The following is a 21,132-nucleotide window of genomic DNA, read 5'->3' as shown; positions in this document are numbered from 1 at the left end:
TGAATAGGATGGGAAAAGATGGATACTGATCCCGGAAGTGTAGAAGATTTTAGTTTAGACGGGCAGCGTGGTTGGCACATGCTTGGGGGGCCGAAGGGCCTGTTCCTGTGCTGTACTTTTCTTTGTTCGATGGGCCAAATGGCCTCCTTCTGCACAGTAGGGATTCTATGATAGTACTGAATGTGACTTGCATTAAATATTAATCTGATAATAATAATCTTGGGACAGCACGGTGGCGCAGTGAGTAGCACTGCAGCCTCACGGCGCCGAGGTCCCAGGTTCGATCCCGGCTCTGGGTCACTGTCCATGTGAACTTTGCACATTCTCCCCGCATTTGCGTGGGTGTCGCCCCCACATCCCAAAGACGTGCAGGGTAGGTGGATTGGCCATGCTAAATCCATTAATTGGAAAAAATGAATTGGGTACTCTAAAGTAAAAAAAATGATAGTAATAATCTTTCTTGTCACAAGTAGGCTTACATTAACACTGCAATTAAGTTACTGTGAAGAGCCCCTAGTCGCCACATTTCGGCGCCTGTTCGGGTAAACTGATGGAAACTTATAATGTCCGATTTACCTAACAGCACGTCTTTCGGGACTTGTGGGAGGAAACCGGAGCACCCGGAGGAAACCCACGCAGACACGGGGAGAACGTGCAGACTCCGCACAGACAGTGACCCAGGCTGGGAATCGAACCTAGGACCCTGGTGCTGTGAAGCAACAGTGCTAACCACTGTGATACCGTGCTGCCCTTGCGGATATGCCTGGACACCTCCAGTAGCTAACAGTCTGTGGTTATCTGATCTTCTTGCATTGTCCAACAGCACAAATTGAGAAACAAAAAAAAAACAATTAAAACATATCTCCAAGAGAAATGTGGAGCCATAATTGTCAGTACAGATTGGTACAGCGTGAATGGCATATCCTGTCTTCATTAAATATCATTTAACAGAAGACTGTACACTGCCAAGTGCCATCACACAGTGAGAGCTCAGGCACCATAGCACAGTTCCATTGCAGCAAATGAATGGAATGTCAGATGCTGGGCTTAATAGGCAGCTGGGCTGTTTTTACCCAATGTCTTGAGTCCAATGGAGCTTTGATGCATCACACTCCCAACAAAATGGAGTATGAAATCTCGAAGCATTGCACATTCATTCAGCAAAAGATGTAACGGAAAAATGAATGCCAATCAAATATCGAATCTGTGAATGTGGTGAATGTATTTCACCTAATGCATGAGCTGTCTGTATTGTCGGTATAATGATGTGACCCATGACCTGGAAGTGATGATACAGGCTACTTCCGGGTACTGTACTGGAACTCCGGTGGGCTCCGCCTCTGGCTCCATCCTCACCGGGGCCATATATAGTCCGGTCACCATTGGGTGGCACTCATTTGTACAGCCGACTCTGGCAGACGAGTTTATGGATATTAAAGCCTAATGTTCACTCGTTCTCACAGTCTCACAGTGAATTGACGGTATAACAATGACAAATCAACAAGTACCAATGAGGATCTGAACAGTCAAATGTTTTCAATAAAAATATTCTGCATTCAAATCAGAGCCAGGAAACTATTAATACATAAAAAAGATTTGCATTTATATAGCATCTTTCCTGATCTCAAGGGGGTTTAATACACTTCACAGCCAATGAAGTCTGAAGTCCAATAACTTTGAGAAACACTACAAATAATTCCTTACAGCATTATTTCACAACAGCAATAAAGTAAATGATTGGAAAACCAGTTTTTGTCAGGTCACTGAGGGGGGGGGGGGGGGGGGGGGGTGCCATAATATCCACTCATGTATATAATGAGATGCAGACAGGCAGTGATTGACACACAGGATGACCAATGAACACACAACACAGAACATCCAATCACCAGACAGGACACCACCACTACAAAGCCCACAGGGCATTAAGACTCTCCCTCTCTCAGGACCCAGAAACTGAGACAGTCAGAGTGCACAAGCTAGTGAGCACTGTCACCATGTGGTAGTTAGTAAGTCTGGTCAAGCTAGTAGAGGTCGCCAGGTAGATTAGTAGAGTGTCAACCCACAGCTGAACATTTACAGCAGTCCACTAGTTAAATAAAAGTGTTGGACGTCTATTTCTAGCTTCACTGCATTCAGTTGCAATCAACGTCGAACCAACCTGCCTAACACATCAGGGGGAACCCTTCTTCTTTGGAATAAGTGCCTTGGAATCTGGCCTGAGGGACCAAATGTATCATCTGAAAGATGGAACCTCCAACAAAGTAAATTTGCTGAATTTATGTATTCAAGTTTCTGGAGTGAAACTTGAACACACAATATTCTATTGTGTGCCTTTATTGGAAGGGGATTGAAGCACATGAAGCAGGACTTGGGTGAGATCACATCTGGAATGAAATGAAAGTCGCCAGAGTGCCTGAGGACCATAGGCTGCTGTCCCCTGGGTGTCACCGCAGCTCAGGCGAGGGGGAAGGATGAGAAGGTGGGGCCTTGGTGGATAACCTCAGCCGGTACAGGAATTGAACCTGTGCTCATGGTGCCCCTCTGCATCAAGAACCAACCACCCAGCCAACTGAGCTAACCAACCTCAAACATCTGGAATGCTGCCTTCAAAAGGAACAGGTTGGCTGCACAACATGGTACCAGTGCCTGCTGCTGGGCCCCCTGCTGAACACCCAGGCAGCCTGCAGTGCAGACTCACCCCTTGCAACAATTATGCAAATGAGGAAGTGACACATATTTCTACGCATATTTCTGCCTCAATAGGAATGGGTGCAGGCAAATCATTGAATCACAACTCTCATGTCTGAAAATGGCTCTTCATGAATTTCTACAAATTCACCATTGCTGGTCTGTGTACGAACCCAAGTTTGACAATAATTGGATTTTATAACCTTAAAGTCACACAGGCCACTTTATCATGATAATAATAATGATAATAATAATCTTTATTGTCACGAGTAGGTTTACATTAACGTTGCAATTAAGTTACTGTGAAAAGCCCCTAGTCGCCACATTCCAGTGCCTGTTCGGGTACACAGACAGAGAAATCAGAATGTCCAATTCACCCAACAGCACGTCTTTCAGGATTTATGGGAGGAAACCGGAGCACCCGGAGGAAACCCACGCAAACACGGGGAGAACATGCTGACTCCACACAGACAGTGACCCAAGCTGGGTTTCGAACCTCGGACCGTGGCGCTGCGAAGCAGTAGTGCTACCCACTGAGCTACCATGCTGCCCGGTGATGCAGTGGTTAGCACTGCTGCCTCATGGTGCTGAGGTCCCAGGTTCGATTTCGGCTCTGGGTCACTGTCTGTGCGGAGTTTGCACATTCGCTCCGTGTTTGGATGGGTTTCGCCCCCACAACCCAAAGATGTGCAGGGTAGGTGGATTGGCCATGCTAAATTGCCCCTTAATTGAAAAAATGAATTGGGCACTCTAAATTTATTTTTTAAAAATATATCGACGTGGTCTTGTTCTTCTTTTATAAGGCAACATTGTGACTGGCGTAGTTTGAGCAGTGCAGTGAAAATCTTCCCCCAGCCGCCTTCTGAGCATAAATTGCAACCTGAACTGTGAAAAACGAAATACCTAAAGCAAGTGTTTCTCGTACACATCAGGAAATGAAATGGCGCATACCCTTTTGAGTATTGATTGCTTTTGCGAACCTGCATGTTCCTTAACTGCCATAAATGATTCTTCCTTTCTGAAGAAAATTCTGAAGAGGTTCAAGTCTGGCAATATCACTGTGGATGTGACATATGACTGTATTTAAAAACGTTAGGATTAGCAGCGCAACAGAGTTTTAATGGAAAGGAAGGATTTATACATCAGTGTTGTAGAATTGGACAAATTCACTACTTGCAATGAAAATTGCAGTCATAACCATTCCTGATTAAACATTTACATGTTGTTAATTGCTTTCACGATGTGTCATCAAAAAAACTAATTTAAAGTGGAAGGTGGCTAGAGTTAGGCCTGTGCTTTGAGCCATGCCAGTAAATATCCTTCAGGAGTGCATTAAGGATGGAACTTTGCCTCAGATGGACCTTTGCAGATGAAGGTACTTGGAGCTGGCTCAGTCCAGAAACATGCCTGAGATCAGAAAAGTAGGGCACAGAGACTCCAATAGGTTTTCGGACAGAACTCACTAACAGGGCCTGATACTGGTCAATCAGCCATCCAATTCTGAAACATCCCAGGATGCCCCACACTCGCAAGCTCAAAGCCAAATTAAATATTAAAAGTAAATGGACAATTAGAGGGAGAAAAGAGCAAGGGCTGATAAATTAATCATTAGCTTTTGTAACTGCTCGCATTTTAAAGGGAATAATGCTTCAGTTCATATTAATCACATAAACTCTGGAAGACAAATTAATTATTGAAGCAGTAAAAAAGGCTTGAACTTGTTCCAAATCGGACTGAATGAAAATGGAGCATCCTGCGTGTAGATTACAATCCCTGGGTACCCTGTTTAGTGTTAATCCCTCAGGCAACATGACCGAAAAATCAAAGATGCTCTGGCCATTGTCAAATTACTGTTAAGGGGATCTTATTGTACGCAAATTAACTACTACCATTCCTACATTACAAAGGTGAGTACACTTCAAATAGCATCATATTGGCTATCAATTACTTTGAGAGATCGTGACACATGCTCTATCAATTAGAATAGGCAACACTGCTTCAATATATTCCTCCGATTTCATCACACAACCTCCCATCTCTGATGATCCGACTAAATGACCTTTTTTTCTCCCCATTTCTAATATTGCTATAATTAATAAATGAAGTTGTTCAAAGAAAATGAAAAAAAAAAAATCAAATGTATGTGAATGCCCTGTGATGTTTCTCTTGGGTTTTTCACAACAACATCACGGAGATTAATCTTCAATTTGTACAGACTCGAGGGCAATCCTTCAGGTTTAACAACCCTCATATAAATGCAAGGCCACATATAACTGCAAGTCGATATAATCCTGCTTGGTTTTGTTTAGAGACTGAGCTGTATCATTTCTTGCTCCATTTATTCCTTATGAAAATAATATCTCTGATCACAAAGAAACACAAAGGGAAAACACTTTGGGGCCTTGGGGTCAGGTCAGTCACACAACTATAATTATGGGGACTAGACCTTATCCCTTTCACACTGGCCCATTTTGTTCCTCCCCACTTTCATCTCCTGGCTCTGTCCATCCACCATTCGCCAGCAACTTCCTTGAATCTAATTCATAGAATGACTACAGTGCAGAAGGAGGCCATTCAGCCCATCAAATCTACACCGACTCTCTGAAAGAGCTCCCTACTAGGTACACCAACCCCCCTACCCTCTACCATCCCTTCCCATAATCCCACCTAACCGTTGGACACAAAGGAGAAATTTAGCATTGCCAATCTTAATTAACAATGCATAATTGATTTCTCGACGGAATAAATGGCAGCGGCAACGTGAGGCTCTGCAACAAACATTTTGTTTGGTCTGATAGTGACTGCAGTAGCGATCGTGCTCCTTTTGTCTAGGAAAGTAGAAGAAAAATATTTTCGGTGGTGTGGCCCACGTTGGACGAATCGCATGTTTTTTTGCTCATCGTCAATGAATTATCACGAATAAAAAGCAGGAGGAAGAGGTTCAAATGAAAGAGATTCTGCAGGCAGAGTATGAGAAGATGGATGGAAGCAGAATAACACACAGGTAAGCACAGGAAAAGGAGAGAACGTAAAGACTGATATTACTGCAAGTGACAGAGGTTGGTGCAACAGTGCAATGAAGAAATTAGTGTAGGAGATGGGGGGGGTGCTAGAAGGACTCGAAATCTCATTCTGGCATTCCCAGCAGTAAATGGCCAGGGCAGTACAGATCACAGAGGAACAATTAGGCCAGCCTATTCTCGCCAACCTGATGGTGTATACCTTAACAGTGGCATTAACAGAGACAGGACAAGATATCTCCATGTCCTCAGCACCCCCATCCCCAAAAACATCAGTCAGCATCTGGTGGAAACTGAACTCCAGGAGAAGATATGAGTTCAGGTGTGATCTCCATCATGGTCATTGATACCATTACTCGAGTTCTTGATGTATTCAGTCATCGGAATCTTTTTCAGACATGTATTGGCTTTACTCTCATTTGGCCATATGTTAAATGGCAATGATTGTAGCATCTTGTCAGGTAAAAATCCTCAGTGTCGCTAGGCGCCAGAATGTGGCGACTACGGGATTTTCACTGTAACTTCACTGCACCCTACTTGTGACAGTAATAAAGATTGTTATTATTACTGTTCCACTGTTGTGTCAATGCAAAGTGTTCCCACACTGCATTCTCCTGGATTGTGCTCGGCTTCTTAAGTCTTGATCCAGCTGCACCCAGCTAGTCAAGTGGAAAGTATTCCAATAGACTCATTTCCTGTGCCATGTAGAGGATGGAGAGGCCTTGGGCAGTCAGGACCTGAGCCACACCCCTCAGATTACTCAGCAACAATTATATGCATTTATATAGCACCTTTGATGAAACAAACCTTCACTTGACACTTCACAGGAGTGTTCGCAGGAGGTGAGGATTCAGCTCACTGCCCTCTCCCTTCCCTTCCTATTATGGGTTATCTTCTCCTGCGGGGACAAAGAGAGGACATTTGTTTTAGCTGACGCTTCGTGGATCAATGGGTCTATGGCAGGTGGTATGTGTGGTCACCACCTCAAGACAGTAAGGGGTTGCGATGGTGAGTGCCCATGGGTTCTGAGGGACAAGCTTAGAGGTTGGGTGTTGGGAGGGTTTGAGGTGTCAGCCAATGGATTGTGAGGGGGGGGGGGGGGGGGTGGATGGAGGACAAGAGGAGAGAGGTAGTAATTTATCATTGAAGCTCTTAGGAGGCCATTTATCTACATTGACGGCCATCCTCCTGGTCATGCCTGCCCTAACTGCAGCTGCTATTGCCTGCCAGGCAGCATTAGTAACCGTGCAGCTGGTTCTCCTGCACCCTCAGGGGGTATACCTGTCTCACCAAGGCATCCAGAATCCTAGCCAGGTCGGCATCTCCAGATAGAGGAGCTGGTCTCCCTGATGCCATCCTCCTGGCTTGACTGGCAATGAGTATTGAGAGATTATTTAAATGATGCCCCCCCATTTTAGTTGCGAGGAGCTGACATGCGAGTCGGGCGAATCAGATGCCTGGGGACTCAGGCATGGCGGGTTTCACGTGGAACCTCGTTGTTTGCACGCAGTGTTTGGGGAATACTGATTTAATCGCACCATTACAGCCGGCACAAATCACCCTGCCAATCCTTCCCAAAATGACATTTTTTGGGTCAATTGCGCCCCACATCTTCCCAAAGTGGATTTTCCTTTTAAAATGTGGCAAGACATTGCATTATCTGGACAGCGATGCTGGCCGAGAGTTTATTTTTAAACAAAGTCATAAGTTCACCTCGGAGCTGCCAACAAACATGCCTTTTCCAAAACATCGCCTGAAGAGCATTGGTTCTTGAGAGGGGGGTGGACCGATGTTTGTTTGTTTTGAACTGCCATCATTTTAACCGATGTAGGGGGAAAACAGGGAAAGGGAAGATTTGGAAATCATTCCAAACTTCCCTGGACATGGGAAAGGTTCCAGTGAATTGTAAAAATGCTGTCATAAGGCTCTTATTCAAGAAGGAAAGGGAGACAGAATGTAGGAAATTACAGAGAGTTAGTTTCACATCTGTTGTTGAGAAATTGTTCAAATCAATTATCAAGAAGTAATATAAGGACATTTGGAAAGTTAAAGGGCGGCATGGTAGCACAGTGGTTAGCACAATTGCTTCACGCTCCAGGGTCCCAGCTTCGATTCCCGGCTTGGGTCACTGTCTGTGCGGAGTCTGCATGTTCTCCCCCTGTCTGCGTGGGTTTCCTCCGGGTGCTCCGGTTTCTTCCCACAGTCCAAAGATGTGCAGGTTAGGTGGATTGGCCATGCTAAATTGCCCTTAGTGTCCAAAATTGTCCTTCGTGTTGGGTGGGTTGCTGGGTTATGGGTTAGGGTGGAGGTGTGGGCTTGGGTGGGGTGCTCTTTCCAAGAGCCGGTGTAGACTTGATGGGCTGAATGGCCTCCTTATGCACTGTAAATTCTATGAAATCTATACAAAATGCTTTCCATCAGAGTCAGCATGGTTTTATGAAGAGCAAATCATAGAACATAGAACAGCACAGAACAGGCCCTTCAGCCCTCAATGTTGTGCTGAGCAATGATCACCCTACTCAAACCCACCCTATACCCGTAACCCAAGAACACCCCCCCTTAACCTTACTTTTTAGGACACTACGGGCAATTTAACATAGCCAATCCACCTAACCCGCACATCTTTGGACTGTGGGAGGAAACCGGAGCACCCGGAGGAAACCCACGCACACACGGGGAGGACGTGCAGACTCCGCACAGACAGTGACCCAGCCGGGAATCGAACCTGGGACCCTGGAGCTGCGAAGCATTTATGCTAACCACTATGCTACCGCGCTGCCCCATGTTTGGCTAATTTGCTGCAGTTCTTCAAGGAAGTTGATTATTTGTTTTATAAAGCCTATCCTTCAGCTCCATTCAAAGTAGACACTTACTTGATTAACCTGTTTATTTGTGTAGGCAAGTGCTTGCTTTTTTTTAAAAAAGGGATAGATGGATCTCCTTTCAGAGTGTAATTGTGTGTGCAGCAGTTCTTGAACCTTTTTGTTTTTTTAAGAATAAATCAATCGTTCTGAGTTAATTGAGAAGTCTGGCCAAAGCCTCTTTTATTCTGGGCCTATCAGCAGCAAAGCTAATAATTGGCCATTTTGGTGAGTGAATTAAACTTTTAAGTGAATGTTGTGACCTGCTGACATTGTGGCTGGATAAACTGTGCACTCCTCCTATCCCAGTTTCAAAGAGCATCTTATAGGATGAGACCAAGGCCGGGAGGTTTAAGGCGAGGATTCTGCGGTATCAGGCCTTGGCACAGCAATGAATGGTGAACAATCAGATAGGTCTCTGTAGAGATAGGCATTGGTGGATAGGCTTTATAAAATCAAGGATAAGGTTTGCAGGGTTTTGATGTTGTCGATCTCGAACTCCCTCATGTGAAGTCCCTGATCCTCTGTAGATGTCTGGAGGATTAAAATCAAAGATGTTCAAGCAGTGAATCCGAGGAATATAGGTATCGCGGGAGTTAGAGCGATGGAGGATACAGATCCATGGAGGGTTCAGGCCATGGGGGAAGAGAAAAACAAGGATGAGAAATTTGAAGTGAGCCCGTTGTTTGACAGGCAGTCAAAACAGAATTTTTTTATTTTTTTTAAATAAATTTTGATTACCCAATTATGTTTTCCAATTAAGGGGCAATTTAGCGTGGCCAATCCACCTACTCTGACATTTTTGGGTTGTGGGGGCGAAACCCACGCAGACACGGGGAGAATGTGCAAACTCCACACGGACAGTGACCCAGAGCCGGGATCGAACCTGGGACCTCAGCGCCGTGAGGCGGTTGTGCTAACCACTAGGCCACCGTGCTGCCCTCAGTCAAAACAGAATTGATGGTGCGCTGGACTTGATGCAAGTAAGGATGTAGAAAGTGGAGTTTTGGATTCACTTAAATTGATGCCGGGTGGTAAATTGAGAATGCTGAATAAAGGCATGGGTAGTGGTGTCAGCCGCTAATAAGCTGAGACAGGGGCTGAATCAGTGATGTTACACAGATGGAAGGAGGTGATCTTGTAAGAGCAGATGTGTGGTCACTACCTTATCTTTGGATCAAATAGGACAACAAGGTTGCAAACAGTCTGGTTCAGCCTCACAGAGGCCAGAGAAAAGGATGGAGTCAATAGCCGGGGAGGCAATGAGGAAAATATCTCCTCTTGCAGTGCTGCACCACAGATAAGGTGTATGCCAACTCAGAATCCATGGAGGGGTTGATGGGGTGAGGTAGAGCTACAACTACACAGAGGTTGGTAAAAGGTACATTTGAAACATATGTTGGAAGGATCTTAAATCACTGTTAGAAATCTGAGAAAATCTGTTGTTAGATACAGAACCTTTCTGATGTGCTGACACATGGCAATTGAGTGATAATGACACGACTTGAACCTTTGATAGAAATGCCCGGGTGAGGGCAAAATTGGAAAGCCTGATTCTGAAACCCCTAGGAGCAGTTTCAAATTCCTAGGGGTGCACATCACCAAAAATCTATCCTGGTCCACTCACGTCGACGCTATCACCAAGAAAGCACAACAACGCCTTTACTTCCTCAGGAAACTAAGGAAATTCGGCATGTCCACATTAACCCTTACCAACTTTTACAGATGCACTATAGAGAGCATCCTATCGGGTTGCATCACAGCCTGGTATGGCAACTGCTCGGCCCAGGACCGCAAGGAACTTCAGAGAGTCGTGAATACCGCCCAGTCCATCACACGAACCTGCCTCCCATCCACTGATTCCATCTACACCTCCCGCTGCCGGGGGAAAGCAGGCAGCATAATCAAGGATCCCTCCCTCCCGGCTTACTCACTTTTCCAACTTCTTCCATCGGGCAGGAGATTCAGAAGTCTGAGAACACGGACGAACAGACTCAAAAACAGCTTCTTCCCCACTGTCACCAGACTCCTAAATGACCCTCTTATGGACTGACCTCATTAACACTACACCCCTGTCTGCTTCATCCGATGCCAATGCTTATGTAGTACATTGTATATATTGTGTTGCCCCATTATGTATTCTCATGTATTTTCTTGAATTCTGTTTAATTCCCTTTTCTTCCCTTGTACTGAATGATCTGTTGAGCTGCTTGCAGAAAAATACTTTTCACTGTACCTCGGTATACGTGACAATAAACAAATCCAATCCAATCCGAAAGGGCGATAAATCAATATCGAAGCTACCCATTTGAAGAATGTGTGGGCGCATTTTTTTCAAATCGTGGTACTGAGGAACTGGGATGTTTCACACCCCGACACAATAACCAATGAATTTCGGGTCTGACTTTGTAAAAGTTCTCCCAATATCAGGGATCCTGGAAGAACTCGGTTCAGGAACAAATCATTTTCATTCCACTGAAGTGAAACGCTTCACATTGTGTGCTAAATGAAATGAAGGCAGATTGTCACAATTCCAAATCTAAATTCTTAATGAATTGTCCTGTCACACGGTGAGTTATTACTTTGTTATTTACACAAATTGTGCCCCGGGCAGCATTGTTCGAGGCTATTTATGGAGAGACGAGCCGATGGAATAAAACATGTTTCAGCAGAGACGAGATTGAAGCGTAAACGGAAAGTGAGATAGGAACTGTTTGCAATGAGAATTGTCATGAAGTCGCTCGGAATTCCCAAGTTACCTGCACAGCCCCGAACATAGTCACATATCCAGCCAACATATGATGCAGAGTGACAGCAATGCACATTAAAAACAGCCACTTGTCATTTTTAAACCCGAGCTTAGAGTTGAACAGAGTGGGTCCTTGAGTGAATGTTTTTCAGAGGTGATCAGAGCACGGCAGCATTGAAAGAGATTCCGCTTCCTGGATATGTTGGGACGAGCAGGTATTGTGAGGGGTGGTCTGACTCCTGTCCTCTCCTCCCCGCAGTCCTGACGTGTTAAATAAAGCAGCCTCCTGCTGTTTGCCTGTGTCTGTGTGTCAGGCTGCAGGAGCCAACACGTGTGTGTGTGTGTGTGTGTGTGCTGGCGTGCCTGCTCCAAACACTAGCTCTCACTCAGCACAAGTCAGTGGAAGAAATGAATGGGCGCTTTGCAATAAGCCACGGGAGAACCGTCCTCCAGAGCGTTTATCAGTCAAACTCCTGGCAGCCTCTGTGCCTGTGACATGCTTGGCTCTGGTAGAGCTGTGTGATCTCCCCACGGCCGATTACAGACAGTTAGCCCGGGGAGAGGAAGAATCCTTTGCTGTCAGTGATGGAGCTCAATGAGAATGGCACAGGGAACAGCACAGAGGAGCCGGACACCAAGTTCCTCCAGCCCAAGTGGCAGATTGCCCTGTGGGCGCTCGCCTACTCCATCATCGTGGCGGTGGCTGTGTGCGGCAACCTGGTGGTCATGTGGATTATCTTAGCCCACAAGAGGATGAGGACAGTGACCAACTACTTCTTGGTCAACCTGGCTTTCGCCGAGGTCTCAATGGCTGCCTTCAACACGGTCATCAACTTCGTCTATGCCATCCACAATGAGTGGTATTTCGGCTTGGGTTATTGCCGCTTCCACAACTTTTTCCCCATCACTGCTATGTTCGCCAGCATTTACTCAATGACTGCTATCGCCCTGGACAGGTGAGATTCTCAACATCATCCCTCCAGCCTGACATCTGAACTGCACCATCCAATACGACAAAGCTATACATATCTCTCACCGTCTCTCAGCTACCTCTCATTTTATAACCTACAATAGACACCGTCTTTCTGTAACACCCTGTCTCTGTGTCGATGTAACTCCCTGTCTCTGTGTCTCTCAGTAACTCCCTGTCTCTGTGTCTCTGTAACTCCCTGTGTTCCTCTGTAACTCCCTGTCTCTGTGTCATCTGTAACTCCCTGTCCTGTGTCTCTGTAACTCCCTGTCTCTGTGTCTACGTACTCCCTGTCTCTGCTTGTCTCTGTAACTCCTGTCTCTGTGTCTCTGTAACCCCTGTCTCTGTGTCCTCTGTAACTCCCGTCTCTGTGTCTCTGTAACTCCCTGTCTCTGTGGTCTCTGTAACCTCTGTCTCGTGTCTCTGTAACTCCCTGTCTCTGTGTCCTGTACTCCCTGTCTCTGTATCTCTCTGTAACTCCCTGTCTCCTGTGTCTCTCCGTAACTCCCTGTCTCTGTCTCTGTAACTCCATGTCTCTTTAGTCTCTCGTAACTCCCTGTCTCTGTGTCTCTGTAACTCCCTGTCCTGTGTCTCTGTAACTCCCTGTCTCTGTGTCACCTGTAACTCCCTGTCTCTGTTACTCTCCTTGTAACTCCCTGTGTCTGTGTCTTCTGTAACTCCCCTGTCTCTGTGTCTCTGTAACTCCTGTCTCATGGTCTCTCTGTAACCCCTGTCTCTGTGTCTCTGTAACTCCCTGTCTCTGTGTCTCTGTAACTCCCTGTCTCTGTGTCTCTGTAACTCCCTGTCTCTGTGTCTCTGTAACTCCGGTCTCTGTGTCTCTGTACTCCCTGTCTCTGTGTCTCTGTAACTCCCTGTCTCTGTGTCTCTGTAACTCCCTGTCTCTGTGTCTCTGTAACTCCCTGTCTCTGTGTCTCTGTAACTCCCTGTCTCTGTGTCTCTGTAACTCCCTGTCTCTGTGTCTCTGTAACTCCCTGTCTCTGTGTCTCTGTAACTCCCTGTCTCTGTGTCTCTGTAACTCCCTGTCTCTGTGTCTCTGTAACTCCCTGTCTCTGTGTCTCTGTAACTCCCTGTCTCTGTGTCTCTGTAACTCCCTGTCTCTGTGTCTCTGTAACTCCCTGTCTCTGTGTCTCTGTAACTCCCTGTCTCTGTGTCTCTGTAACTCCCTGTCTCTGTGTCCTCTGTAACTCCTGTCTCTGTGTCTCTGTAACTCCCTGTCTCTGTGTCTCTCTGTAACTCCCTGTCTCTGTGTCTCTGTAACTCCCTGTCTCTGTGTCTCTGTAACTCCCTGTCTCTGTGTCTCTGTAACTCCCTGTCTCTGTGTCTCTGTAACTCCCTGTCTCTGTGTCTCTGTAACTCCCTGTCTCTGTGTCTCTGTAACTCCTGTCTCTGTGTCTTCTGTAACTCCCTGTCTCTGTGTCTCTGTAACTCCCTGTCTCTGTGTCTCTGTAACTCCCTGTCTCTGTGTCTCTGTAACTCCCTGTCTCTGTGTGTCTCTGTGACTCCACGTCTCTGTGTCTCTGTAACTCCCTGTCTCTGTGTCTCTGTAACTCCCTGTCTCTGTGTCTCTGTAAACTCCCTGTCTCTGTGTCTCTGTAACTCCCTGTCTCTGTGTCTCTGTAACTCCCTGTCTCTGTGTCTCTGTAACTCCCTGTCTCTGTGTCTCTGTAACTCCCTGTCTCTGTGTCTCTCTGTAACTCCCTGTCTCTGTGTCTCTGTAACTCCCTGTCTCTGTGTCTCTGTGAACTCCCTGTCTCTGTGTCTCTGTAACTCCCTGTCTCTGTGTCTCTGTAACTCCCTGTCTGTCTGTCTCTGTAACTCCCTGTCTCTGTGTCTCTGTAACTCCCTGTCTCTGTGTGTCTGTAACTCCCTGTCTCTGTGTCTCTGTAACTGTCTGTCTCTGTGTCTCTGTAACTCCCTGTCTCTCTGTCTCTGTAACTCCCTGTCTCTGTGTCTCTGTGACTCCCTGTATCTGTGTCTCTGTAACTCCCTGTCTCTATGTCTCTGTAACTCCCTGTCTCTGTGTCTCTGTAACTCCCTGTCTCTGTGTGTCTCTGTAACTCCCTGTCTCTGTGTCTCTGTAACTCCCTGTCTCTGTGTCTCTGTAACTCCCTGTCTCTGTGTCTCTGTAACTCCCCTGTCCCTGTGTCTCTGTAACTCCCTGTCTCTGTGTCTCTGTAACTCCCTGTCTCTGTGTCTCGCTGGAACTCCCTGTCTCTGTGTCTCTCTGTAACTCCCTGTCTCTGTGTCTCTGTAACTCCCTGTCTCTGTGTCTCTGCAACTCCCTGTCTCTTTGTGTCTGTAACTCCCTGTCTCTGTGTCTCTGTAACTCCCTGTCTCTGTGTCTCTGTAACTCCCTGAATCTGTGTGTCTCTGTAACTCCCTGTCTCTGTGTCTCTGTAACTCCCTGTCTCTGTGTCTCTGTAACTCCCTCTCTGTGTCTCTGTAACTCCCTGTCTCTGTGTCTCTCTGTAACTCCCTGTCTCTGTGTCTCTGTAACTCCCTGTCTCTGTGTGTCTCTGTGACTCCACTGTCTCTGTGTCTCTGTAACTCCCTGTCTCTGTGTCTCTGTAACTCCCTGTCTCTGTGTCTCTGTAACTCCTGTCTCTGTGTCTCTGTAACTCCCTGTCTCTGTGTGTCTGTAACTCCCTGTCTCTGTGTCTCTGTAACTGTCTGTCTCTGTGTCTCTGTAACTCCCTGTCTCTCTGTCTCTGTAACTCCCTGTCTCTGTGTCTCTGTGACTCCCTGTATCTGTGTCTCTGTAACTCCCTGTCTCTGTGTCTCTGTAACTCCCTGTCTCTGTGTCTCTGTAACTCCCTGTCTCTGTGTCTCTGTAACTCCCTGTCTCTGTGTCTCTGTAACTCCCTGTCTCTGTGTCTCTGTAACTCCCTGTCTCTGTGTCTCTCTGTAACTCCCTGTCTCTGTGTCTCTGTAACTCCCTGTCTCTGTGTCTCTGTAACTCCCTGTCTCTGTGTCTCTGTAACTCCCTGTCTCTGTGTCTCTGTAACTCCCTGTCTCTGTGTCTCTGTAACTCCCTGTCTCTGTGTCTCTGTACTCCCTGTCTCTGTGTCTCTGTAACTCCCTGTCTCTGTGTGTCTCTGTAACTCCCTGTCTCTGTGTGTCTCTGTAACTCCCTGTCTCTGTGTCTCTGTAACTCCCTGTCTCTGGTGTCTCTCTGTAACTCCTGTCTCTGTGTCTCTGTAACTCCCTGTCTCTGTGTCTCTGTAACTCCCTGTCTCTGTGTCTCTGTAACTCCCTGTCTCTGTGTCTCTGTAACTCCCTGTCTCTGTGTCTCTGTAACTCCCTGTATCTGTGTCTCTGTAACTCCCTGAATCTGTGTGTCTCTGTAACTCCCTGTCTCTGTGTCTCCCTGTAACTCCCTGGGCGTGATTCTCCGCACCCGCGAAAAATCGTGAGGCAGGCGGCAAAAAAGGGCGGGTTTGATGCCAGCCTCCGCCCCCCTCGACCGTGAACGATTCTGCTCCCCGGTCGGGGCTAGCATCGAGCGGCCGTGAACTCCAGCATAGCGGGCTTAACGAATTTCGTTAAGCCCGCTAGCCAGAGTTAGTGTCAGATGACGTCAGCCGCGCATGCGCGGATTGGATGACTCCAACCCGCGTATGCGCGGATGACGTCATCACGCATACGCGTGAAACCCGCGCATGCGCGGGCCGGTATGCCCCTCAGCCGCCCCGCGAGTGGATACAGCGGGGCGGCGGAAGGAGAAAGAGTGCGCGGGGTAAGTACCTGCTGCCCGCGATCAGTGGCCACCGATTGCAGGCCCATGGCACACTTGGCACGGCCATGGTACTGCCGTGCCAATCGGTGCCATGGTTCCCCAGATCGGGACATTACGGCCGTTTTTACGAACGGTCAGAGCAGGTGTGATTTACGTTCATAAAAACGGTCGTAAAGGCCTTGGAAATCGGCCCATCGGCCAGGGGTGAATCACTGCTCGCCGTACAAAAACGGCGGGCAGTGATTCGTGTCGGGAGGCGGGCGTGGGGGGGGTGGGGAGAATAGCGGGAGGGCGTCGGACCAGCATCGCCGTAACAATTTGCGCCGCCCGCTATTCTGTGCCCCGTCATGAGTGCGGAGAATCGCGCCCCCTTTCTCTGTGTCTCTGTAACTCCCTGTCTCTGTGTCTCTGTAACTCCCTGTCTCTGTGTCTCTGTAACTCCCTGTCACTGTGTCTCTCTGTAACTCCCTGTCTCTGTGTCTCTGTGTCTCTGTAACTCCCTGTCTCTGTGTCTCTGTAACTCCTGTCTCTGTGTGTCTCTGTAACTCCCTGTCTCTGTGTCTCTGTAACTCCCTGTCTCTGTGTCTCTGTAACTCCCTGTCTCTGTGTCTCTGTAACTCCCTGTCTCTCTGTCTCTCTCTGTAACTCCCTGTCTCTGTGTCTCTCTGTAACTCCCTGTCTCTGTGTCTCTGTAACTCCCTGTCTCTGTGTCTCTCTGTAACTCCCTGTCTCTGTGTCTCTGTAACTCCCTGTCTCTGTGTCTCTCTGTAACTCCCTGTCTCTGTGTCTCTGTAACTCCCTGTCTCTGTGTCTCTGTAACTCCCTGTCTCTGTGTCTCTGTAACTCCCTGTCTCTGTGTCTCTGTAACTCCCTGTCTCTGTGTCTCTGTAACTTCCCTGTCTCTGTGTCTCTGTAACTCCCTGTCTCTGTGTCTCTGTAACTCCCTGTCTCTGTGTCTCTGTAACTCCCTGTCTCTGTGTCTCTGTAACTCCCTGTCTCTGTGTCTCTGTAACTCCCTGTCTCTGTGTCTCTGTGTAACTCCCTGTCTCTGTGTCTCTGTAACTCCCTGTCTCTGTGTCTCTGTAACTCCCTGTCTCTGTGTCTCTGTAACTCCCTGTCTCTGTGTCTCTGTAACTCCCTGTCTCTGTGTCTCTGTAACTCCCTGTCTCTGTGTCTCTGTAACTCCCTGTCTCTGTGTCTCTGTAACTCCCTGTCTCTGTGTCTCTGTAACTCCCTGTCTCTGTGTCTCTGTAACTCCCTGTCTCTGTGTCTCTGTAACTCCCTGTCTCTGTGTCTCTGTAACTCCCTGTCTCTGTGTCTCTGTAACTCCCTGTCTCTGTGTCTCTGTAACTCCCTGTCTCTGTGTCTCTGTAACTCCCTGTCTCTGTGTCTCTGTAACTCCCTGTCTCTGTGTCTCTGTAACTCCCTGTCTCTGTGTCTCTCTGTAACTCCCTGTCTCTGTGTCTCTGTAACTCCCTGTCTCTGTGTCTCTGTAACTCCCTGTCTCTGTGTCTCTGTAACTCCCTGTCTCTGTGTCTCTGTAACTCCCTGTCCTCTGTGTCTCTGTAACTCCCTGTCTCTGTGTCTCTGTAACTCCCTGTCTCTGTGTCTCTGTAACTCCCTGCCTCTGTGTCTCTGTAACTCGCCTGTCTCTGTGTCTCTGTAACTCCCTGTCTCTGTGTCTCTGTAACTCCCTGTCTCTGTGTCTCTCTGTAAGTCCCTGTCTGTGTCTCTGTAACTCCCTGTCTCTGTGTCTCTCTGTAACTCCCTGTCTCTGTGTCTCTGTAACTCCCTGTCTCTGTGTCTCTCTAACTCCCTGTCTCTGTTCTCTGTAACTCCCTGTCTCTGTGTCTCTCTGTAACTCCCTGTCTCTGTGTCTCTCTGTAACTCCCTGTCTCTGTGTCTCTGTAACTCCCTGTCTCTGTGTCTCTGTAACTCCCTGTCTCTGTGTCTCTGTAACTCCCTGTCTCTGTGTCACTGTAACTCCCTGTCTCTGTGTCTCTGTAACTCCTTGTCTCTGTGTCTCTCTGTAACTCCCTGTCTCTGTGTCTCTGTAACTCCCTGTCTCTGTGTCTCTGTAACTCCCTGTCTCTGTGTCTCGCTGGAACTCCCTGTCTCTGTGTGTCTCTGTAACTCCCTGTCTCTGTGTCTCTGTAACTCCCTGTCTCTCTGTGTCTCTGTAACTCCCTGTCTCTGTGTCTCTGTAAATCCCTGTCTCTGTGCCTCTCTGTAACTCCCTGTCTCTGTGTCTCTGTAACTCCCTGTCTCTGTGTCTCTGTAACTCCCTGTCTCTGTGTCTCTGTAACTCCCTGTCTCTGTGTCTCTGTAACTCCCTGTCTCTGTGTCACTGTAACTCCCTGTCTCTGTGTCTCTGTAACTCCCTGTCTCTGTGTCTCTGTAACTCCCTGTCTCTGTGTCTCTGTAACTCCCTGTCTCTGTAACTCCCTGAATCTTTGTGTCTCTGTAACTCCCTGTCTCTGTAACTCCCTGAATCTGTGTGTCTCTGTAACTCCCCGTCTCTGTGTCTCTCTGTAACTCCCTGGGCGTGATTCTCCGCACCCGCGAAAAATTGTGAGGCAGGCGGCAAAAACGGGCGGGTTTGACGCCAGCCTCCGCCCCCCTCGACCGTGAACGATTCTGCTCCCCGGTCGGGGCTAGCATCGAGCGGCCGTGAACTCCAGCATAGCGGGCTTAACGAATTTCGTTAAGCCCGCTAGCCAGAGTTAGTGTCAGATGACGTCAGCCGCGCATGCGCGGATTGGATGACTCCAACCCGCGTATGCGCGGATGACGTCATCACGCATACGCGTGAAACCCGCGCATGCGCGGGCCGGTATGCCCCTCAGCCGCCCCGCGAGTGGATACAGCGGGGCGGCGGAAGGAGAAAGAGTGCGCGGGGTAAGTACCTGCTGCCCGCGATCAGTGGCCACCGATCGCAGGCCCATGGCACACTTGGCACGGCCATGGTACTGCCGTGCCAATCGGTGCCATGGTTCCCCAGATCGGGACATTACGGCCGTTTTTACGAACGGTCAGAGCAGGTGTGATTTACGTTCATAAAAACAGTCGTAAAGGCCTTGGAAATCGGCCCATCGGCCAGGGGTGAATCACTGCTCGCCGTAAAAAAACGGCGGGCAGTGATTCGTGTCGGGAGGCGGGCGTGGGGGGGGTGGGGAGAATAGCGGGAGGGCGTCGGACCAGCATCGCCGTAACAATTTGCGCCGCCCGCTATTCTGTGCCCCGTCATGAGTGCGGAGAATCGCGCCCCCCTTTCTCTGTGTCTCTGTAACTCCCTGTCTCTGTGTCTCTGTAACTCCCTGTCTCTGTGTCTCTGTAACTCCCTGTCTCTGTGTCTCTGTAACTCCCTGTCTCTGTGTCTCTCTGTAACTCCCTGTCTCTGTGTCTCTCTGTAACTCCCTGTCTCTGTGTCTCTGTAACTCCCTGTCTCTGTGTCTCTCTGTAACTCCCTGTCACTGTGTCTCTCTGTAACTCCCTGTCTCTGTGTCTCTGTAACTCCCTGTCTCTGTGTCTCTGTAACTCCCTGTCTGCTGTGTCTCTGTAACTCCCTGTCTCTGTGTCTCTGTAACTCCCTGTCTCTGTGTCTCTGTAACTCCCTGTCTCTGTGTCTCTGTAACTCCCTGTCTCTGTGTCTCTGTAACTCCCTGTCTCTGTGTCTCTGTAACTCCCTGTCTCTGTGTCTCTGTAACTCCCTGTCTCTGTGTCTCTGTAACTCCTGTCTCTGTGTCTCTGTAACTCCCTGTCTCTGTGTCTCTGTAACTCCCTGTCTCTGTGTCTCTGTAACTCCCTGTCTCTGTGTCTCTGTAACTCCCTGTCTCTGTGTCTCTGTAACTCCCTGTCTCTGTGTCTCTGTAACTCCCTGTCTCTGTGTCTCTGTAACTCCCTGTCTCTGTGTCTCTGTAACTCCCTGTCTCTGTGTCTCTGTAACTCCCTGTCTCTGTGTCTCTGTAACTCCCTGTCTCTGTGTCTCTGTAACTCCCTGTCTCTGTGTCTCTGTAACTCCCTGTCTCTGTGTCTCTGTAACTCCCTGTCTCTGTGTGTCTCTGTAACTCCCTGTCTCTGTGTCTCTGTAACTCCCTGTCTCTGTGTCTCTGTAACTCCCTGTCTCTGTGTCTCTGTAACTCCCTGTCTCTGTGTCTCTCTGTAACTCCCTGTCTCTGTGTCTCTGTAACTCCCTGTCTCTGTGTCTCTGTAACTCCCTGTCTCTGTGTCTCTGTAACTCCCTGTCTCTGTGTCTCTGTAACTCCCTGTCTCTGTGTCTCTGTAACTCCCTGTCTCTGTGTCTCTCTGTAACTCCCTGTCTCTGTGTCTCTGTAACTCCCTGTCTCTGTGTCTCTCTGTAACTCCCTGTCTCTGTGTCTCTGTAACTCCCTGTCTCTGTGTCTCTGTAACTCCCTGTCTCTGTGTCTCTGTAACTCCCTGTCTCTGTGTCTCTGTAACTCCCTGTCTCTGTGTCTCTCTGTAACTCCCTGTCTGTGTGTCTCTGTAACTCCCTGTCTCTGTGTCTCTGTAACTCCCTGTCTCTGTGTCTCTGCAACTCCCTGTCTCTGTGTCTCTGTAACTCCTGTCTCTGTCTCTGTAACTCCCTGTCTGTGTGTCTCTGTAACTCCCTGTCTCTGTGTCTCTGTAACTCCCTGTCTCTGTGTCTCTGTAACTCCCTGTCTCTGTGTCTCTGTAACTCCCTGTCTCTGTGTCTCTGTAACTCCCTGTCTCTGTGTCTCTGTAACTCCCTGTCTCTGTGTCTCTGTAACTCCCTGTCTCTGTGTCTCTGTAACTCCCTGTCTCTGTGTCTCTGTAACTCCCTGTCTCTGTGTCTCTGTAACTCCCTGTCTCTGTGTCTCTGTAACTCCCTGTCTCTGTGTCTCTCTGTAACTCCCTGTCTCTGTGTCTCTGTAACTCCCTGTCTCTGTGTCTCTGTAACTCCCTGTCTCTGTGTCTCTGTAACTCCCTGTCTCTGTGTCTCTGTAACTCCCTGTCTCTGTGTCTCTGTAACTCCCTGTCTCTGTGTCTCTCTGTAACTCCCTGTCTCTGTGTCTCTGTAACTCCCTGTCTCTGTGTCTCTGTAACTC

The 21,132-nt window shown here is 48.2% G+C and overlaps 1 protein-coding gene across 1 annotated transcript in view; it reads left to right on the top strand.

Annotated features, from left to right (window-relative positions):
- The first annotated feature begins 11,644 nt into the window (after positions 1 to 11,644).
- Positions 11,645 to 21,132, top strand: part of LOC119957442 (substance-P receptor-like) — a 96,836-nt gene continuing 87,348 nt past the window's right edge. Inside the window, exon 1 of the mRNA XM_038785514.1 lies at positions 11,645 to 12,274. Within this exon, the coding sequence (XP_038641442.1) occupies positions 11,904 to 12,274 (371 nt within the window). The 5' untranslated portion in view covers positions 11,645 to 11,903. The remainder of the gene's footprint in view (positions 12,275 to 21,132) is intronic.

The sequence above is a fragment of the Scyliorhinus canicula genome, chromosome 26 (genome assembly GCF_902713615.1).
Source record: "Scyliorhinus canicula chromosome 26, sScyCan1.1, whole genome shotgun sequence".
Classification (NCBI taxonomy): domain Eukaryota; kingdom Metazoa; phylum Chordata; class Chondrichthyes; order Carcharhiniformes; family Scyliorhinidae; genus Scyliorhinus; species Scyliorhinus canicula.
The sequence above is the reverse complement of the archived record's forward strand: the minus strand, read 5'-3'. Positions and strand labels throughout refer to the sequence as shown.